The 22057-nt window shown below is 36.0% G+C and overlaps 1 protein-coding gene across 7 annotated transcripts in view; it reads left to right on the top strand.

Moving 5' to 3' along the window:
* Positions 1 to 22057, top strand: part of PLCL2 (phospholipase C like 2) — a 110190-nt gene that overhangs the window by 54477 nt on the left and 33656 nt on the right. For 2 of the 7 annotated variants that reach the window (XM_069772165.1, XM_069772190.1), the window contains exons 3-4: positions 7879 to 10365; positions 13812 to 14015. In XM_069772165.1, the coding sequence (XP_069628266.1) occupies positions 7879 to 10365; positions 13812 to 14015 (2691 nt within the window). The other 5 variants (XR_011322368.1, XR_011322365.1, XR_011322363.1 and 2 more) reach the window with 5 other exon arrangements.

The following is a 22057-nucleotide window of genomic DNA, read 5'->3' as shown; positions in this document are numbered from 1 at the left end:
TTCCCTGCTCATTGCTGTCATAGTCTTTAACTGAGTTAAATTGCCTGCTCTAAAAGCAACAAGGACAACATAGGCTACCATTTTTCTCTGCTCTTTCTAATAGGTAATGTAGTAGTGATCTCTCTCCTGTAATACAAATTTTTTGGTGTCCTGTTTTCTTGAAGTGAGGCAGAACAAAAATGAACCAAAGGAGCCCTGAGAACCTCAATTCTGTTATTTTATGGTGTTGGTAGTTCTTTCTTATACCTTGCCTTTATGTTCAATATGTTTATGAAATTGATGGTGTACATTCTGTGGGGTGGATCAAGATGAGAGATTTTGTTTTCCCTAATGACATAAAGCTCTCTTGTCAGGTCATGTACGATCAGATTTCAACAGAACGGTTTCAACTGCATCGATTTTAATTGAATACATTTCTTGATAAAAGTGAGTGATTCTGTTCTTTCCTCCCATTTTTAATCAATTTCCTTTTTCTAGTGGTTATTTTGGACCAGCTTGATACTTCCCCGATCACATGGCAGATTGTTTCAGCTCACTAAAATTGCAGAAAACTAATTCAGCAAAAAAGAGATTTTTCATTTCCCGAGGTAGTGAGGTAAATTAATTTACTGTGTGTCAGACAGGTGCTAATGTGGGCCTGAGGAGCCAGGGTGGAGAGAAGGGAGATGCAGCTGGGGCAGGAGGAGGAAGAGACAGGACAGAAAATTAATGTTTTGAAGAGGATTTGAAGAGGGAATTGGTTTAGCTGGATCATGAACCATGCAATTAGCTGATCTGAAATAATGTAGGTCATTTTTGTTTGAATATTCAGAGCTAAAACTTGCCCCTGTGTCCATATTCCTTTAATAACAGAATTCCCTTAGTAAAAACAGATTAAAAAAAAAAAAGAATTGTTACTTGTGCAGCTAATCTTCATATTTTTCTTTCCTCTTCACTGTTATTTATAATGTGTAACTGGGTCTGGCTGGGGTCAACCCACCACACATTGAAAAAATATGTTTCTCTTAAAAGATTTCTGCAAACAGCAGATACATCATGAATACCAGTTTGGAAAAATATTTAAATGCTGAGCTCAAATATAGCGATTCACAATGAGTGGGAGGCCCTGTGTTTTCCAAATAGCTGGTGTTTTGTCTCCCCCCTAAATGCCTGTTATTTCAGTTGAGGACTTTTTACTTTGTCTTAAATACAACTGGTCAGCCTTTGTACCATTAAACAGTGGCTACAGTTTCATTCAGAAACTATTGTACATGATGTGATTTAATATGTGCTGTTTCTAAAGTTTTCTGGATTTCTGTCAGCTGAACTGCTAATTACTTGGAGAGTTTTTTCTTGGTTTGATTTTCACATGCTCTGCAAGCTTTGGACATCTGTGTTAAAGCATTATAAAGTACGTGCTTTTTAGTGAATTGGGTCACTGTGTTAGTAAGAATTTCCTAGTGATGGCAACTTAAAAGGTACTGACTAGGAAAAACATAGATACTTGCCTAGAGGAGAGAGGCTGAGTGGTGGCTGTAAGCAGATTCTTCTGCTGAGTTGTTGATTCCAGGAGAATTGGCTGAGAGAGGGTGCACCAAGGATGTAGACCTCCTGCCTTTGAGGATATGGCTCCTGATGACGAAATGCCTTTTCTGCCCCACCTTCTCTCTTCTTTCCCTCCCACTTTCTCTCTTTTTCTTATCCTCTTCCAGAGAAGACTCTCACTCTGTCTTTAACTGCATGTAACTTTTAAAATCCATGTTAAGTTTTGTGTAACAAAGATGAAGTGTTGCTGGTTTTAGTTACCTTGTTATTTTCCTTCCTTTTTTCTACTGACTCACACAAAAACTTGGTTAGCTTCTTTTATAATGCTGCGTGTTAAGTTCTGGAATGAGCTGGCAGCTGTACATAGGCAACCTATAAATAATAATGAATTCCTTTTTTGTGTTTACAAAAAAAGTGGTCCTGTTTTATTATTGCTGTATCAGTTAAAGACATTTTCTCAAAGAAAACCCTAAGTATTTTTGCAATGAAAATATTTATAAAGAAAAGGATAATGTGATACTGACGTTGCATTTGTAACGCATTTGCTGATTTATGTCTGCATTTTAAGACCACAAGTGAAACCTCAGAAAAGAACAAATTACTGATATCATATTTTTTATTAAAATGCATTTAGAAATTGAATGTTTTAAAATACTGCCTTAAATATCTGTGTGTTTTTCCTTTGAATAGACCTAACTATATATAGACATACCTGAATGCTTTCTTAAGTATAAAGAAAATCTATAAAATTCAGGGTTTTTCTTTTGCAGGGTTCTGAAGAAAAATGCTTAGGAATCTTAATTAAATAAACAAAGCTTCAATTTTTTTTTTTTTTAACTAACCACTTCCTGTAATAGTCTTATGCTATACATCATGTTATTAAGCTAGGTGATCTTGCAATTGCTGCTAAATTGCATTTGATGAAGATAAGCAGTTTTCATCCTCAAATTGGCTACTTAAGTATCACATGCGCTGTAAAAGCAACTCATCAATGACTTGTATAGTGTCAGTAGAGTAGTTTGCTCTATGTTAATCATGAAAATCATTAGACTGTTCTGGTCATGAAGTAGTGAATTGTATTGCAACTGTTGGCTACAGATGTATATTAAATTACTTCTAAAATGCCTTTTACGCTATATGACATTGAATAATAATGTGATTTAAAAAAAACCCCAAATTAACCAAACTTAGGCACAGCCTGTGTTCTCACCTACTCACCAGTAATTGTTCAGAGTATTGCCACAACACTGACCCTCAGATTCACAGACCTGTCACTTAATTCAGAACTTGCATTCAAAAAAATTTTGATTTATTTAAAAGCTCTTGAGACCCTGTACGTGATTGCAGTCTTGTTACTACACATATATGCAAAGACGTTGCCATCTTTGCTAGGCTGAATGGCTCAGCATCTGTCTTGTTTCTAAGCCTGTTTGGGATTAATTAAGTAGGCGTTCTTGGAACTGTGGCTCCTGTAGTCTGTGTGCATCATTGTCACAAGGTGTGTGAGTTTCTTCACACGTTGTCAGAGCTCAGCCATTTACAATCAAAAAGCCTGCAGTGAGGTGCCTGGGGTTGCGGGGAGGTGTCTTGTGCTCTGTTTTTTATGTAGTTGCTTGGTTGATAGAGCACTCACCTACTCATTGAGTGATTAGCCTCTAGTCCTTCTGCCTGGGGATCTTCAAATGCACAGCTCCTCGAGTGCTAGCCACATGCTCTCAAGACTAGGAGGGGCTGCCTTCCATGCTTCTGATGAACCTCTGGTATATAAACACAAAAGGAAATTTTGTACAGTTAGAGCATGAGAAGCAGCAGGATCTGTCACCTGGGAAGGCAGGTGTTCCTCTGAGAGGGCAAAATTCAGTGTTCAGGTCCCTGCTGCATGGACTGTTTATATGTTTTGCATTCAGGGCCACCAAGTGAAATGTTTATGGAGTAATGATGTCGGGGACTTTCACTTCCCAGATGAGTGCTCTAAAAATGTGTCATTCTGCCACTTCCTCTTGTTACCATTGTCTTTTCTTTGCAAAGTCCTCTGTCTCAAAAGGAGTACCTTAGTGGGCTAAATGCAGATAGGGGCCTTAATTTTCAAATCCCAGTTAGCATAACTACTGCATCAAAGCTGCAGGTAGCTGCTTTAGTCGTGGAGAGAGGCAGGATCACAGATACCCATCTCCAAAGTTTGCACTTGTGACTGTAAGGACCGTTCTGTGTTGGCTGATGGAAGGACTGTCCTGCACAGTGCTCTGGTTGCAGCTCCTCACTTTTCACCTCAGGTGGGTGGCAGACCCCTGCCTTGGGCTGTAAGTTTCTTCCTGAAGTGTTCTAGATTCCACTGTACCAACCAGTACTGAAACTTCTTGGTATCTCTGGGACTGAATGTTTTTTGAAGTACTGCTTTCCCCATGGTGTCTTCTGGGGCATGATTCATTTGGGCATTTGCAGGTCATAAAATTCAGTCTCTGCATCCTTTCCTTTAGTAGATGGTTACAAACCTTGCACTCTTCATTGTTTCCTCTATCATTCTGATCTATTACATTATCAAATCTCTGTTTGAACTCCACCACTGTCTCTATCAGTAACTGTGGTTATTTGAACTGCTCTTTAAGTAATTTTATCATAAAGTTGTATATACTAAAAGCTTTGCTGTTCAGGAGTGATGTGCATATCTTTTAGTGTCCGAGGCAGGATTCTTTCATTGTCTCCAGAATTCTGTTTTGTAGGTAGTGCTTAGTCACACAAACATTTCTTTCTCTGTACCTTGAGAGGAACAACAACAACAAAAAGTTATCATGGAGATACTCTTCCCTGTTTGCTCTTTTAAGCTGTTTTCTCCAGCTATCTCTGTCTAAGTGCCATAGATGTCAGCTGGGATTATTTCTGTTTTTTAAACTGCTGGATACTTTGCTTTCTGTTGCTAGAACTCCTGCATAAACTAAACTCTTTGTTTTGTCACTTGTGAAACTTTGCTAATATCCACTACAGCAGTTTTATCTGTGATTGGTCTGTTTCTCAAAACTTCTTGCAGGTGACCTTGGATGTGGCATAGCTGGTTTTAGGAAGTGTATTGATGGGGGTGGTTATTTTGCTTTCAATGGTGAAGTCTTCTGAAGAACAGGCAGTCTTCAGGGGAAGTCCTGTGTTGCGGTGACAGTACCTGTTATAATCTGAAGTTGTTTCAGCACAAAAATTGTAGCTTCTGTTGTGGACAGAATTATGCATCTGCACTGTAAAGCCAGTCTCACTTGGAGCATCTTGAACAGCATCAAGAACACTGTAATTCTCAAGAATGCCAAGAAGTCTCTCCTGTGTTCATTCAGATACATACAGTTCTCTGATGTGCCAGTCTTTTTGATTCAAGACAGACTTAAGACCATAAAAGAGCTGGCGCAGTTCATGAATGCCAGCCCACTTTCAGGGTGAAATCCTCCACATTGTATAGCAGAATATTTCTCCCTCCTTCTCCATGCCAGACTCTATCTCTGAGGCTCACAAACCTGTTTCATACAGTTTGTGCACACTCTATGCAATTACATTCTCAGCTTGTGAGTGAGAGTTTCTTTTCTGTTTCTTTTCAGACAGGTGGGTAATTCAGACAGGCAGATAATTCTGGCCAGTGTCTTTGGGAAAATATCCTTTAAGTTCTTCTGTTCATGCAGATTGATTGTGACTGCCATGTCTCTCTCAGCATGGGGACTTGCACAGGCAATCTGGTAGCTCAGGATCATTGATCTCTGGAAAAGCAGAAACTTAAGAAGGGTATTGTGGAGCTTAGAGCTGTGAGAAACTCATGAGTATGTTAAAATTTGTCTTCACGGTCATCACAGTCATCATTCAGACAGTGATGTCTACTGCCAGCAGGCTTTACATGAATAAGCCAAGTGGTGAGATCGTTTTACCCTGCAGAAGTGCAGAATACTGTCAAACTGGCTTCAAGTTCATCTGGCAGGCAAGGAAAATAGTCTTGCAGGTCGTAGATTGAATTCCTCTGATCCGCATGTGTAAACTCCAATTCAGTCTTTAGGTAACTACAGTTGGGAATGGGGTTGCCTTGAGATGGACCTATTTACACCAGATGGCATCAAGAAATGTCAGATTTTGTTTTCTCCCTTGCCATTCAGTGTCTTGGATCAGACACAATCCTGATCATAGAGAAAGGCATAGACCTTCATTCTGTTTGGTAAATGCTGATCATGGTCAGGCAAGGTAACACTTCCCAGGTCTTGATGGTTCTGGTGTCAGTAGGTTATCTGTCAGCTGTCTTTCACTGAAGAGTTCAAGAAATACATTCCTCTCCTAGATCTGTGACTGAGAAATCTGGAGCATTAAGGAGTTTCAGCATGCTTCATTCCAAGCCCTAAAATACTGGACAGGAATGTCATTGCTCATTTCTGTGGGGCTGTCCCTTGCCACTTTTCCAGGTTAGGAGATGTAGATAGGTAGCCAGACAAGAAGCTAAGCTTAAAATAGAACAAAAATCTTTGTAAACAAAAATCACTTTTGTAATTTATTATTTTTTTAAATTAAGGAAATTTGCTTTTGTTTGAAAGCAATCCTTATGCCCAAACTACATGTAATGAGATTCCAAGAGTCAACCCTGTGCTGTATCCATTGCAGCTGTTTGATCTGGAGTTAGAAATAAAACAGTCCTCTGTAGGGTTATTCACTTTTACTGGTCTCTTGAGAACTTGCATAAAGCAAATTCTGCTGTCATTAAAGGTGCAAGAATTGTTATGGTTGATTAATTTTCTCAAACACAGAACAGCAAATATTAAGTCTGCTTACTTTACTAATCATCATTTTCAGTGAAAGGCTTTTTGGATGCTTATAAATTAAATTACAAAAAAAAAGAATTCTGCGTTTTTAATTTAATGAAATTAAACATATAGCTCATATGCCTTGAACTGGAAATACATTCTGTAATGAATGAGTTTTATTTGAACATCTGTTCAGTATAGCAGTTGTTAAAAGTTTTCTTTCCCTCTCCTTTCTGCCATATAAGCAATGCTGATTTACACTGAAACATACTTCAAATGGAAAACTATTAGAGGGAAAATCAACATTCTTTTTGTATAAAGCTGGAAAAGTAATTTTTTGAGCTGTGCTGGAATATAAGAAGAACAATTCTAAACAGGGTATCTAACATAAAAAGATTATTTCACGGAAGCATTATTTTGGAGTAAAAGTTAGCTTATCAAGACACATGGCACTTTTAGAAAAAACAAACCAGCATTTTTTCAATCTCAGAAAATGCAGATAATGAAAGCACACAGGTTTCTTAAATTCAGTTCTTATGAAATTGATTGTACTTAAGTCATCTGTTACTGATTTATTTGCACTTGTTTGAATTAATACAAACAGCAAATAGAGGTAACTAAGTGACTTTTTTTGTTGTTGTTGTTAAATGGCTTATATATCCAGTTTTCAACCCAAGCTTTCTCTAGTAAACTAAGACCTCTGGGTTATTTCATTGTTTTAAGAGCAAAGGTGAATCACTTTTGCTTCCCTTCCTGATGAGGCCTTGCATTTTCCATTCAAGTTCTTTCTAATGATACACAGCTTCTTTGGAACCAGTTAAACTTTAATCCTCTCAGACAGTTCCCTCCTGAGTCACTGTTGTATTTCCTGAAACTCAGAACTTGCATTGAATTATATCTGCTGCAGTCCAGTCGCTTGTGTTTCAGTGTAGTTTCTTAAGAAGAACGTGCATGTTTTCCTAGTATAGCAGTGGGATGCATGTGTCGATGCTCTGGGCAGTCTGTGGGAAGAACATGGATGGGTGCAGTAAAGAAGGGAGCTATGCGTGGTAAGTGCTGTTAATGTCTTGTATGCTTAGATTAGGACCACGTCCTATGGATTTTATGTAGTTAATTGTGTATTAATGTTTCTCAGGTGTTCATGAGGACCCTGTCAGCGTTGTATTAAAGCATTATATTCCATACTGACAAAGTTCAGCAAGTATCTGTAGGACTGTATAAGGACTCAGAGGAAAGCTTACTTTCTACTGCCTTGGCTGTAGGACCCATTATTTATCTAAGTAGGTTATTACTGATAAAATAAAATACATTTATACAGCATTATTATTTCATTAGCATTCAAAACTTGCTTTGTTTAACTTTGTGGTCATATAAAATATATTAAAAAAAAATTACCCTGGAAGGTTACTTATATTAAGCCATTACTAGCATTTTCATTTGTTATGATTCCAGTAAGAATTTCCATCTTAATGGTCATTGCACAGATGCTAGACCTTGTTGAACTGCATTATGAACTTTCACCTATAAGTTGAAACCTATTTCAATGTTGAGCAAAATCATACTGATACATGTTTTCTTTCCCCCCCCCCTTGTTTACCAGGATGGTACGAAACAAAAGCGGGAGCGGAAAAAGACTGTGTCGTTTAGCAGTATGCCAACTGAGAAAAAGATCAGCAGTGCAAGTGACTGTATAAACGCGATGGTTGAAGGCTCTGAGCTCAAAAAGATTCGATCCAACTCTAGGGTGTATCACCGATACTTTCTTTTAGATGCAGATATGCAGTCTCTACGCTGGGAGCCTTCAAAAAAGGATTCTGAAAAAGCAAAGATTGATATTAAATCAATCAAAGAAGTAAGAACAGGAAAAAATACAGATATTTTTCGCAGCAATGGAATATACGACCAGATATCAGAAGACTCTGCATTTTCCATTATATATGGAGAAAACTATGAGTCACTAGATCTTGTTGCTAACTCAGCAGACATTGCAAATATTTGGGTTACTGGCTTAAGATACCTGATTTCTTACGGAAAACATACTCTAGATATGATAGAAAGTACTCAAGATAATATGCGGACTTCATGGCTTTCACAGATGTTCAGTGAATCAGATGTAGATAATTTGGGACATATACCGCTGTGTAATGCTGTACAGTTTATAAAAGACTTAAATCCTGGTTTAAAAACTAATAAAATTGAACTAAAATTCAAGGAATTACATAGATCCAAGGAAAAAAATGGTACCGAAGTAACAAAAGAAGAGTTTATTGAAGTTTTTCATGAGCTTTGTACCAGACCTGAAATCTATTTCCTGTTGGTTCAGTTTTCAAGCAATAAAGAATTCCTAGATACCAAGGACCTCATGATGTTTTTAGAAGCAGAACAGGGTATGGCACATGTCACGGAAGAAATAAGCCTTGAAATTATTCAGAAATACGAGCCAGCCAAAGAGGGCCAGGAGAAGGGTTGTCTTTCTATAGATGGGTTTACAAATTACCTTACTTCACCAGACTGCCACATATTTGATCCAGAACATAAAAAAGTTTGTCAAGATATGAAACAACCTTTATCTCATTATTTTATAAATTCATCTCATAATACATACTTGATAGAGGATCAGTTTCGAGGGCCTTCTGACATCACAGGTTACATTCGCGCTCTTAAAATGGGTTGTCGAAGTGTTGAACTGGATGTATGGGATGGTCCAGATAATGAACCTGTGATTTACACAGGGCATACAATGACATCACAGATTGTCTTCCGTAGTGTGATTGACATTATTAACAAGTATGCATTTTTTGCTTCAGAATACCCTCTTATTTTGTGTTTAGAAAATCATTGTTCTATTAAGCAGCAGAAAGTGATGGTACAACACATGAAGAAAATTTTGGGGGACAAACTACATACACAGTCTCCAAACATTGAAGACTCTTATCTTCCATCACCGGAATCACTTAAAGGGAAAATACTAATTAAAGCAAAGAAGCTTTCCTCTAATTGTTCTGGACTAGAGGGAGATGTTACAGATGAAGATGAAGGAGCAGAAATGTCACAGAGAGTGGGGAAAGAGGGGGTAGAACAGCAAAACTCAATGACGGGGAAACGGTTTCAGCTCTGCAAAGAACTCTCTGAGTTGGTAAGCATATGTAAATCCGTTCAGTTCAAAGAGTTTCAAGTTTCATTTCAGCTCCAGAAGTACTGGGAAGTGTGCTCGTTTAATGAAGTGCTTGCTAGCAAATATGCCAATGAGAACCCAGGAGACTTTGTAAATTATAACAAACGTTTTCTTGCGAGAGTTTTCCCCAGTCCTATGAGGATTGACTCTAGTAATATGAATCCCCAGGACTTCTGGAAATGTGGTTGTCAGATAGTAGCAATGAACTTTCAAACGCCTGGCTTAATGATGGATCTTAACATTGGTTGGTTTCGGCAAAATGGAAACTGTGGCTATGTCCTTCGTCCTGCTATCATGAGAGAAGAAGTATCCTTCTTCAGTGCGAATACAAAAGACACCGTGCCTGGAGTTTCACCTCAGCTGCTTCATATTAAAATCATCAGTGGGCAAAACTTTCCTAAACCCAAAGGATCAGGTGCTAAAGGTGATGTTGTAGATCCTTATGTCTATGTTGAAATACATGGAATCCCTGCTGACTGTGCAGAGCAAAGGACGAAAACTATGCATCAGAATGGGGATAATCCAATTTTTGATGAAAGCTTTGAATTTCAAATAAATTTACCAGAACTAGCTATGGTGCGTTTTGTAGTACTGGATGATGATTACATTGGGGATGAGTTTATCGGGCAATACACTATTCCCTTTGAGTGTCTACAGACTGGTTATCGGCACGTTCCTCTGCAGTCTTTAACTGGTGAAATTTTAGCACATGCTTCCTTGTTTGTGCACGTGGCCATTACTAATCGAAGGGGTGGTGGGAAACCTCATAAGCGGGGCCTGTCTGTGAGGAAGGGCAAGAAGTCAAGGGAGTATGCTTCTATGAGAACATTATGGATTAAAACAATTGATGAAGTGTTCAAGAATGCTCTCCAACCTATTCGGGATGCCACGGATTTGAGAGAAAATATGCAGGTACACTTTTTACAATTAATTTATTGGTTCTTATGTGTATTTTTGTATTATGATGCGTATGGAATACATGTTTTTAAAAGTCTTGCTGCATTTTGTAAGTTATGTTATTCAAGTCTAATGCTGAACAGCTTTAAAAATGGGTTATGCCAGAGCAGCCTTTTAGGTGATACTGTCTACTGAGGTAATCTTGGATGCGTGTGTGTATTTTGTTGAGTGTGAGCTGGAAGTATGACTCCAGTGTTAGAACTCAAGCCTGTTGACTCATCCTGTGCCTTTGAGGGAATGTTAGATACACACTAGAGGAAAGTATGGCAATAATTTAGTTTTAGAAAATTAAGTTAAATAGAAGTGCAGGAGTAAAATAGACCTGATAGAAAAAGGAGACTTTACTGCTTATTGGAAAAGTTATTGTACGTGAAAGTATGTTTAGCATAGTTTCACTGAGGTTTTGTTTTTTTCCTCATTCCCAAATAGAAAGTAGTATTCAGAAAGACCATTTGCTTTCCATGATTCATCCTAGCAACAATATGCTAGAAATACATGGAATTAGCACTAAGATATTAGAAGGCATCCTCTAGAAGAAATTACCTTACCTTAAAGGTCACGTACAGTAAACACATTGTATTTCAGGAAAAAGTACTGGCTGAGGTGCTTGTTTTTGTGGAAGCCAAGAGATCCCACTTCAAAAACACGTTGTTTGGAGATTCCAATAAGGATTCCTTGTAAATAAACCCTTTTAGACATATACTAAAGTGAGTTGTAAAGTTGTGTTTTATTTAATAAAACTTTTAACTATCTATAAACTTCTGATGGAATACTAGCAGTGATCAATAAAATTAAGCATCATAATTTCAAATGAAGTGACGTATTAAATCCTCTTACTCTTATGTAATGTTAAGTGGAAACTGATTAAAGGAAATGTCTGAGACTTCATTCTGGATTTTAAAGGCACATCAGAGTAAATAAGTTTTCTTTGTGAATAATCTTCTATCGAAGAGATTTTAATAGTAATACATTTTTAAAAGTAATTTTTTTTCATAAGAAAGGAGAAATTAGTACAGCATCATGACAGTCTCCCATTCCACTCAGTATATAAAATTGCTATACTAAAAGTTCATTAAAAAAATACAGGGATGATATTTTGACTTGTAAATATTTCACATTAAGGGCTACATATGAAGTGAACTTTACCTCTAGTTAACCTGTTGAAGGCTAGAATTCTGTCATATAAAGGATACTGTATTTTAAGATACCTTTCAAAGAAGAGCTGAACCTAAGATTTAAGGAAACAGTGAAAGCATACAGGTTTTGTAGCTACTTTAAACTCTTTACCATGCCTGCTGCAGTATTTTCCAGTACTGATATAATTGAAAACAGGCTCTACAGTGTGGTTTCTTTGAACATGAGATATTAAAAGGTATTTTATGTATTTTATTCTGTCAGTTTGAAAGTTGTGCTATCAACTAAATTCCTCATTATCATTTCTCAAAATGCTATCAAGAAGATATTTTAGGTGCCTGAGGGAATATCAGTTTTGCATAGCTATACTGACGGATTATATAGGGTGCACAATTTAAACTCTGTATAACTAAGGTTTTACAGCTAATAAAAGTAAATAAACCACTCAAATATCAATTTATGGGAATGTGAAATTTGTTTAATTCCTATATTACTGAAATTTTGTGTTATAAATTGTTACGATTTTTATGGTACAGAAATAATGTCCCCACAAGCCACGTTATAAAGAGCAAAGTTGTTTATTAATATAAGGTGGAACAAGAGAAAAAAAGAAAGTGTGCAGCAGTGAGTTTAGTGGTTTCTCTAAATCTGTATACAAATAGCTAGCCTTTTTTCTTACTTGTTAGGTACTACATTACTGTGACAAAACCTGATGTCATAACTTGTTACATAATAATCACTGATAAAAGCATAATATAAATGATTAAACTGGATGTGATGCTGTATGTTTAAATTGCTTGGCAGTATGAGGGATAGTCTCTGGATATAGGGTTGGAAGTTCAAAGGTGAGAGTTATAGCTGTAGTTCTGTCCTGCCTGCCATTAGTTAATATATACATTCCCTGGGTCCTCCTTAACCTCTCTGTAAAATTGTTGTTTGTAATGGCTTACCCATGATGTTTATCTCAAAATCTGTTTGAATAGAATTCCCAATGTCTGTCTTTTCAGCTATGTAATTATTGTGTCATTAAGGTGTAGTCTAGTTAATAAAAGCAGTTTCAGTTTCCTGGACATTTACTAGATCCTACTAAACATTTACTTAAAATATACTGTAAGTGCCTGTAGTAGATGTAATTTAGTATTCACATAATTTTTCATGAATATGCTATATCTACATATTTTGAAGTCTTCTTCAGGTATTTTGTCCCATAAAGGGACAACAAAATATTTCACATTTGATTCCTGTTTGCATTAAGGTTGGCATTATGTCTTTCTAAGAAATTTGTCCACAAATGAATCTTACCATGACAGCAAGATGGAAAGTAGTTTTGATTAAAATGAAAATCTGGGTCAGATACCCTGCTTTGGTAAGACGTGAGAGAAAGGAGTGCTGAGCACATTTGTAACTTAAATATACCATGTTTTTGTTTTTGTTTCCTACAGGAACACAAACTCCAGACCTGCCATAGATCACCAGCTCCCACTTGGTACAAAAATCCTAAATTCGTTACAGTGCTGAGAATATTCCCATCATGGAATTTCAGTGGCTACTTGGAGTCACATTGTATTTCTAATATTGGAAATTTTCTTCAAGTTTAAACATACGGTTTTATGTTCTACCATATTGGATATAAAATACAGCTATAATAAATTTTAGGGAAAGGTACCAAATTGGTATTTATATTAAAGTACCTAAAAAATTCACTGAAGTGTGATTCTGTGATAGGAATGACATCGGTAGTGGAGTGCTGGTTTTGTGAATCACACCAAATGGGAGCCAGCAGATCCACAGCACGTCTGGACTATAGTTCAGGTGTGTTTAATGTTACAAATGGGCTGAATTCCTCCTTCCACTTCACTTATTTGGGACATTCAGCACCTAATATTTTGTTTCTTTTGGTGGCATTTTAAAAATTACCTTGAAATGTCTTTTAGAATTTTTCAAAATATATAACCAGTGTGTTTTAGAATTAATTTATTTGCATAGTTAATTTTAGTAGTGATAGAGACCAGACTTACTTGTTCTAAATATATATATATTTCCCCCCCCCCCGTGGCAAGTATTGAATTATATTTGAATTTTTAACATTTTTGGTGAAATATATGTGTAATATTGGTTGCTGTGGAAAACTGCCAGTTCTTCAGAGAAAAGCTGTGGTAATTCCACATTGTAGCTCAACTATAACAGTGAAGTATTTTATCCTGAAAGAATGAGACATTAAAATTCATATTTAACTGTAAAAGAAACTCTTTCTTTCCTTTTTGCAGAATGCAGTAGTTTCATTCAAAGAATTATGTGGCCTCTCTCCTGTAGCAAATCTTATGCAGTGCATTTTGGCAGTGTCTATGCGCTTGGTTGGGCCTGATAATACACCCTTGGTAGTACTGAATCTCAATGATCAGTATCCAACTATGGAGCTCCAAGGGATTGTTCCAGAGGTCTTGAAGAAGATTGTAACAGCGTATGACATGGTGAGTAGTCCTTTGTGGTTATTTTATATGCTATTTGAAAGACTTTCTTTTTATAATATACAGTACCATGCCTGTTTTGAAAGGTTGTTTTAACCTGTGACTTCCTATTTCATGCTTCATTACATGTGCTTGAAAGTCATTCCCGTGAACATACAGCAGCTGACAGTGTTTTCATATTGAGTAAAACATAGAGATTAATACACTGCATGCAAATATGTAAGTGTTTGTACACTTCAGAAGTCAAAGTGGTTATAATCAAGAGGATTTAACATGAAGAGTCTGTATTAATTTACCTGTTTTGCAGTAACTTGAAACTTTTTGCATATCTATAAACCTCTTACATTAATTTGCTACTTTACATTTTCCAGTTTCTGGACCTTGATTTCTTTTGGCTTTGACTCAACATAGAATAGAAAAATGTCAGGAACTGCTTTTAGGAATTGTAGTTTTATAAGCACCTTCAAGTGTTAATTCTACATATGCTTTTTCATTTTCCTTTGCTGTATCTTTCTTACAGATCTCATCTGATTAGGCATTTTTACATCTGTAAGCAGCTGTAATGTTAACTTCAGCCCTTATACTTCAGTAAATATGTAAATTGTGTCTTTAGAGACTGGAAATTAAACATTTTGCAAGAAGGAAGGAAGAACTAATACACTGAGAAATACTGATTTACATCTGCCTTGCATTAATTTAAAGTATGGAAAAAAGATCCAGACAAGTGTGATTTGAATTGTCCTCCTTACTTCCACTGAAGTAATCTGGCACAGAGTAACTGAGCCTTTATTTATTTATTTAATGATTTCTTTAATTTGATACATCATCTGACAATAAGTAAACATTTCTAGGATAATTTTGCATTAATTTTGTGCGCTAAAATGAGAAACCTCACCTGGCAGGATCAAGTCACTGTTTTAAAAACAGTCCTCACTATTTAAAGAAAGAAAATGAAGGAAAAGAAACCAGTAGCCCAGTTTCATGTTTATATTTTAAACTGCTTTCTAAAGAAAAAGTAGCTTTAGAATAATGCTATACCAAAGTCTGAAAAGCAGTTATTGGTAATTAGGTGGAGTTTATGTAGTTTGGTGATGATGTAAATACAACAGAATTTGATTGGAATGGTAGCACAGTTACAAGAAGATAGTGGTGTATCCTCTTAGTGGTAGCGTATAGGATATCGCTATAATTGGGATGCAAACAAGCTTGATTGTTGGGATTACACCTGTAACACGTATGTAATGACGTTCTGTCTTGTTGATGGAGATGTCTCTGCCTGCAGTTTGTTCTAATGTGGTGAAGCCGCTTGTTAGTTACTAAGCTATTCCAGATACTTAAAATCTTTTTGTAAGTCTGGATTAAATTTTTTTTTGAATGTCACTAAGATAGGGGTGGCTCATGACTCCAGAAATCTTTACAGTCCAAGTTTGGTTTGCTCTTTGTCTCTCACATACATTTTTTTTCCCCCACATCCTGTAGTCTACACATGATTTGAATATCTGTGTACTTTAGAAATGTATACTTTATTTTCATATATAAGAATTGTAGAATATTTATTTAATGGCATGTTCAAAGCATTTTTCTATCTCCTCTTCCATAAAGGATCAAGACTCAATTTCAGACAAAGAGAAAGAGTATGGTTGTGCTTCTAGGTCTAAATGATATTGAAGATAAGTAAAAATTAAGATTATTCTTGTCAAATAAAACTTATAAATTGAAATAATGAGATGCATTTCAATTTGTGAAACTTTGGTCTTGCCAATACTCTGACCAGTTTGACAAAAGGTTTTAAGCAATTAAAATCTGTAGGGCATAATGGAAAATGAAGTCAGCCATGGGAGCCATACTGATAGCACTTGTTTCTGAAAGCACATTGTGAAACAGTGGGAGACATCCATATCATCCTTTCCTCAAGGGGAGGAGAAGACATAGGAAGCTATTTAGCTCATATATTGATATTTGCTATAGTGGCAGGCGTTTAGAGTCTGATACTATCGTAAATAGTGTTCTTTTTGTGGGTTTTTGGTGTAAATTAATATAGTGAGCTCTCAAAATGACACATTTTATCTCAATGGTTGGTTTTGGCTTGAGAATTTTTTTGACATGATTAATTAACAAGTGGGTGTAAAATTCAGCTTAATAATGAGAAGCCTTATCCAGAATTAAGAAAAGGTAGATGTACTGTCAAAGTAATGATTACCTACTTTTCTTATTTTCTGCTGGCTTAGGCCTCAATATAGGTCAAAGTTATATGACTATGTTCTTCCACTGTGTGAAGTACTGTAAGTATGAAATCATGTTGATAACAGAAATTGTGTTAAATGTTTTTTAAATAAACCTTAGTTAGTTCCGTAAATGCATAGGCTGTCATTACGTGGTGTGCATTCTCAGTGTGGCATATGTAAAGATATTCTCAAAGTACTGCTGTTTCAGGTTCACGGTATTTTTGGCTAATGAAGGGATTCTTATTTGTCAAAAATACTCTCCTTTTTATAAAATGATAATAAACGCAGAAAGCAATATTCAGCCAAGATTTTTAATTATTCAGAATTTGTTTATACTGGGAGTGGTTAAAGGACCCATCGTTGCTCTGTAAAGTGAGAAAGCATGTAAGACCTTTACAGTGAGACAGTCAGTCCATGTTGAAATAATTACAAAAGAGTGCAGTAATGCAGGAGCACATGGAAAGGTGAGAATATCTTCAGTGTAGAACAGGTACATATATTTTTTTAAAGAAACAATGAGGCAAATGATAATGAATTAATTAGCATATCACTAGATACTTGGGGTTTTTACATGTAAACAAATAGCACATGCTTTCTTAAATTGTTAGCATTCACTACTACATTAATGGAGGAGCTATAAGTGATAAAGGCTAGTATTATTCACGGGTTAAAATAATGTATTTTTGAATTTAATGAGTAATTTGTCACCAACATTACTGGAACCAGTTTACCCAGAAAATAAAAGGATCTTTTGCTTTTATCCATGTTATAGGAGCTGGGGTCTCTTTTCAGAATAATGAAAAACAAATATAACTAGAACTTTTAAGACAGACGTTTAAGTTGTGTATTTTTCTCTAGCTTCTCCATGCTCCTGAGTATTTTTCACCCTAACATCTTTTCACTGTTTAACAATGTTTTATTTTTCCCTCTCGTTCATGAACTTCAGCTTCCTTTATGTGATACTTCAGCATGCACTCTGTTGGTGTCATCACACCCATCACTGATCAGTGCTGCAGACTGAAGCTTGGAGTTAAGGCAAGTGCCTCTTCCACACCATTGCATGTTTTTGGTTTTTTTTAAATGTCTTATAACCTTTAAGATAAACAGTAAGTAAACCTTAAAAATTTATGCTATGGCAAGAGAAAAAAAAATATCTTGTCCTAAGTCTGCAGCATTATTCAGTGATGAGTATAATAGCACTGCAAAGATATGCTAGAGGATCATACAAATGAAGCCAGATATTGTTGAGAACTTGACTGTCTCTGTCTGCCCTTATTGGAGGATGAAGTGTCCCATCTCATGAAGATAAGGTTTTCTGAACTTTGCAAGCAGGCATTTACTTCTAAGAGGAAAGGTAACTCATAAAAGGGAGAGAACTGTACCTGTGTGAAAGAAGATAAAGTAATGCTGCTACAATAATTAGGATTAAATGTTATTAAATCTTAATTAGAAAATGCTGCTAGATCCATTTTTTTCAGTTTCTGGTGGTGGGGGTTTTTTTAATGTTGAGGTTATGTTGTAATTCAAAATATCTGCAGACTACTACAGTATAGGAGGTCTGTATTTGATTCAAATGAAATCAAATAAGATTAATAGATTTTGTATACACGCCCTGGGGATAGGCTCAAGATCAGGGCTATGTTTATTAGTGGTGGGGTTGTGAGATGATGAAAATGAGAGGTATTAAAGCAAAAAAAAAAAAAGCTGCTAAACTCAAAACCACCATATGACTCGTGATTAGCAGCTGTATAGTAAGCTTAAATCCAATTACCTTATTATTGGCTCATTTCAACTGCTGACTCGATACAGCAGATTGCATATATGCAATGACGTGGAAGTTAACTTCGTGTCACGGAGTTGCAAATTTGGCTGATGTCATGAACTAAATATGATAGCCTATCTTTTGAACTTGAACATTTCCATCCCATTGTGAAGTAGATAGTTTGACACTATGCCTTGAAGAGTTATAGACTGGACTGGTACTAGTAGGGTTTATTAAAAGACTATCTAAAAAGTACTGATTGTCAAGGTTTTGGTAAAATGTTAATAGTCCTCTCATACTTCAGCTACTGCTCAAAACCCTAAATATTCTTCACCTTTAAAACTCATCTTGATATCAAGATAGATGAATTGGGTGGGACACTTCTGTATCAGGCGTATTGGATTGAAACTCATAATTCTGAAGGAAGCAAAGAATATATTTATTGCCTGTTTCACAGGGCCTAAAAAAGAATGATTAACAGATCTGTTTTGAGTTATGCTTAGCTCATAAAATCTGTATCAGTTACCTTGTTGTTGATGTAGGTCCTCGGTTATTGTTACTTTGCAAATACAGTAAGAAGTAAGAGGGATTTCAGTCATTCTGCTGTGGTTATAGAGTTGTATCTTGAGAGAACAAGTAGATGAAGACTTTCTTCTGTTGATCTCAGCTTACCAATGTGCCAGAGTTACTCAGCTGAGTAGCCTTTGTTCCACAAATTACCATCTAAAGTTGCAAACTTTTGGGGTAACCAAAAAATACTAGATCCAGTGCTGGTAATTACCAGGTTATCTCCTAAAATGGAGTGAGCAAATAGGTTACTTTAACTTCTGTGTAACTTTCTTTTGATCTAAATACTCAATTTCTGATCGTGGCAGAGAAGGGTGAGTTCAAGATGGTCACCAATCTCCTGTGATTGAACTCAATCTTTAGATCTCGTGGTTTTAAATCACGTGATAGCATCTTACCACTATCTGCTTTGTGCATGTGAACAAAATCCAGATTTTTCCATCTGGTACCTTTTCTGAGGAATATGTGACTGGCATAGACTGTGATAACACTCTTCTGTTGCCTGGTTGGTTCAGAATGTCTTCTGGAGTCCAGCTCCATGGGTGTTCCATGTTATAATTTAACTCTTAGAATTATCTGGCTTATAAAGCAAAGAACTTAGGCTTTACACAGAATTCTGAAAAGCTATTATTCCTTACTTTTGTACTTAAGACCATAACTACATAAAAATAAGCAACCTTGTTAAAATGGAAAGGTAAGAGAAATAGTAAAAAGAACACTTATCAAAAAACACTTGAGGAGGACAAAAAGGAGGAGGTGCCGTTCAAAAGAAGGCAGCATCTTTCAAAAAGCTGAAGTCACATGCAAATGAAGAAGACAGGATAGGTATTTAACCCTGCCATTGTTAAATAAAAAATATAAGAAAGCTGACAGTGAAGAATTTCAGGAACAACCTGCACAGACTTAAAAATAACAGTAACCTCTTTTCTGAAAATACCAGAAACAGGAAACCTGTCCAAGAGTGTGTATGACCACTAGTTGATCAAAGTATAAAAGAAAGCCCCAGGAAAAGAAATAAAGCCACAACACTAAATTAGTTTTTGCATCCATTTACCTGTGGAGATTAAGGTTTCACATGAAACACCTCTTTATGAAGGACTCATTCAAGAATTCATCTCTAACTGAAATGCTGATAAAAGATATTACACAGGAAGGGTGAAATGACTGAGAAAAAAATTACTAGAAAGAGGTGATATTCATTCAATGGTTCTGAAAGATCTCAAGAGTTGATATATTCAAACTGCTAATTGTTGTATGTATCCTCTCACTTAAAACTGATTATCAAAGTTGTTAGTTGGTGCCAGTGTTTTAAGAGGTTTCCAGGGAAGATCATGAAACTACAGATCAGACAAGATGACATGTGTACTGTGGAAATGGGTAGGAACTGTTTTGAAGAAGAAAATTAGAGGAAACATGGAGAAACATGTCGTGTTGGGGAAGAGTCAATACAGCTTTTATAAAGTGAAGGGCTCATTAATCTCTTGGAGTTCTTTGAAGTCAAGAAGCATGTAGACACAGAAGATTAGTCTGGTTGGATTTTCCAAAAGCATTTGACAAAGTCTCTTTTCAAATGCTTATTATATTGAAATGAAGTTACTATTAAATTTTTAGCCTTTTAAAATTCTTAGCTCTTCTCTGATATGTGGAGTAAATGTTGAACTTAACCTGATGTTCCAACAGGAAAAGAACTGTTGAAGACAGTTGCTTGTGTTGATTTTTGCATTAGGCTGTTTTTCCATTAAGTGGATTAGAGATAGTAGGTATAGCTCCCAACAACTTTGAACTAGCTAAAATAGCTAAGTACTCTTGAAAATGTATGACTTAACGATGCCCTCAGATTTGCAAAGATCCTCAAGGTGTGAGGTATGTTGGCGCTTAAAGTTTAAACAATTTTCTTAGTCTGAGTGGTGAATTGTTACAATGTGTGTTAAAACAGTAAGTTTCAGAGCTGGCAATATAAATGCAATATTGAAATACTGATAATACACACTCTCTCACTATTTCCATTATTGCCTCTGGCTTTGTACAGTATGTTTACTTTCATTATCAAGTCTCTGCAGAGTTAGAACTGTCTTTATTTAGGTAATAAATGGATACAGTTCAGTGGTGAAGAGATCTAAGGGAAAACATCATTCATTGCAATTTAATATTGCAAATAGCCCAAGTAATGGGTTTTGTCATGTTTAATAAATGGTAATAATTGTAGATCCTGGTTTTTGAGGTGAATTTAAATAGTTACTGGCACTGTAGTTGTTAGTCTGTCACAAAAACTGATGGAAAACAAAGTATTGATTGAAAATATAGTGAGTAGCTTGGGCAATTTCTTCAAAAAGAGTTATGTTGCTTATTATCAGTTTTTATTTTCCTGTTTTATAACAGGACAGTCATTCTAAACTGAAGGTTGCAATTATGCTTCCAAAAACAGAGCTGCAGATGATAACCTCAGCTTATGTTGGGCTTTTCAGTCCACAAGGGCAGAAACAAACGTCTAATTTTAGACATTCAGACTCCAGTGCCAAGTGCTGTAAAGTATGAGCTGTTTTACATTGATTGAAAAGCTCTGATAATGACAACTTGATGCTTCTGGGAAGTCAAGATTTCTGCATTTTTTGTTAAGAGCATGAACGGTGAAGCTTTTTGTGTCCTCTCAGTAATCTCATTATGGCTAATGGCTGACTCACAGTATTCATAAGAGCATAAAATAATACGACTACTTAGGAAGAGGAGTTCATCTAGCTTACTGTTCTGTTTCTCATGTAGTCCAATGGAATGTTTATGGAAGAGCATAAAAATAGGTCACATGCATAGCAACTTCTCTTATATATACTCCATATTTCTAATAGTAGTTCTCTTTTTCTTTCTCAATAAATTCTTAATCTTCTGTTTGAATTTTTGTCTCCTGTGTGAAGAAATTGTGGTTATTGGAACTGCTACCGATGGTTTTACACTACCTATTATTTTTCTTCGCAAGGATGATAAATTTCTGCTTCTTTTTATGGATACAGGCTATTTTTCTTTCATATATATGTGCTTCCTTATTGTCCACTTTTTACATAGTGTTTTCATTCTATCAGCTTTAGTTTAAAAATTATGAAAATCATTTTTCTGTGGAACAGCCAGAGTGTCAGGAAAGCAAGGAGAAATGACTGTTGGATTTAAAAGAGTTTAATGTCATTGTGTGCACAGTTCAGAAGAGAGATGCTGATTATTTTATTTACTCTGTCTTCAGCCTAATCTTTCTCAAATACTTTACTCATGAGGAATTAAGAACATAAGACTTTTTAAAGGAGAACTTGTGGACTGTTTGTTCCTTTGGTAAATTTTCTTGAACTGTGGGAAATCTAATTCATTTTGGGATACTGCAGAATTAAGAACAGATGATGTCCTATTTTTTCTCGGGCCTGCAAGAGTTAGTTTTGGTAAGTGGATTTCATCCCTTATGCTCCTGCACTGCATTATGGCATAATCTCAGCTTGCTTCTTTCTGAAGAC

Source organism: Haliaeetus albicilla, chromosome 2, assembly GCF_947461875.1.
Source record: "Haliaeetus albicilla chromosome 2, bHalAlb1.1, whole genome shotgun sequence".
NCBI lineage: Eukaryota > Metazoa > Chordata > Aves > Accipitriformes > Accipitridae > Haliaeetus > Haliaeetus albicilla.
The sequence above is the reverse complement of the archived record's forward strand: the minus strand, read 5'-3'. Positions and strand labels throughout refer to the sequence as shown.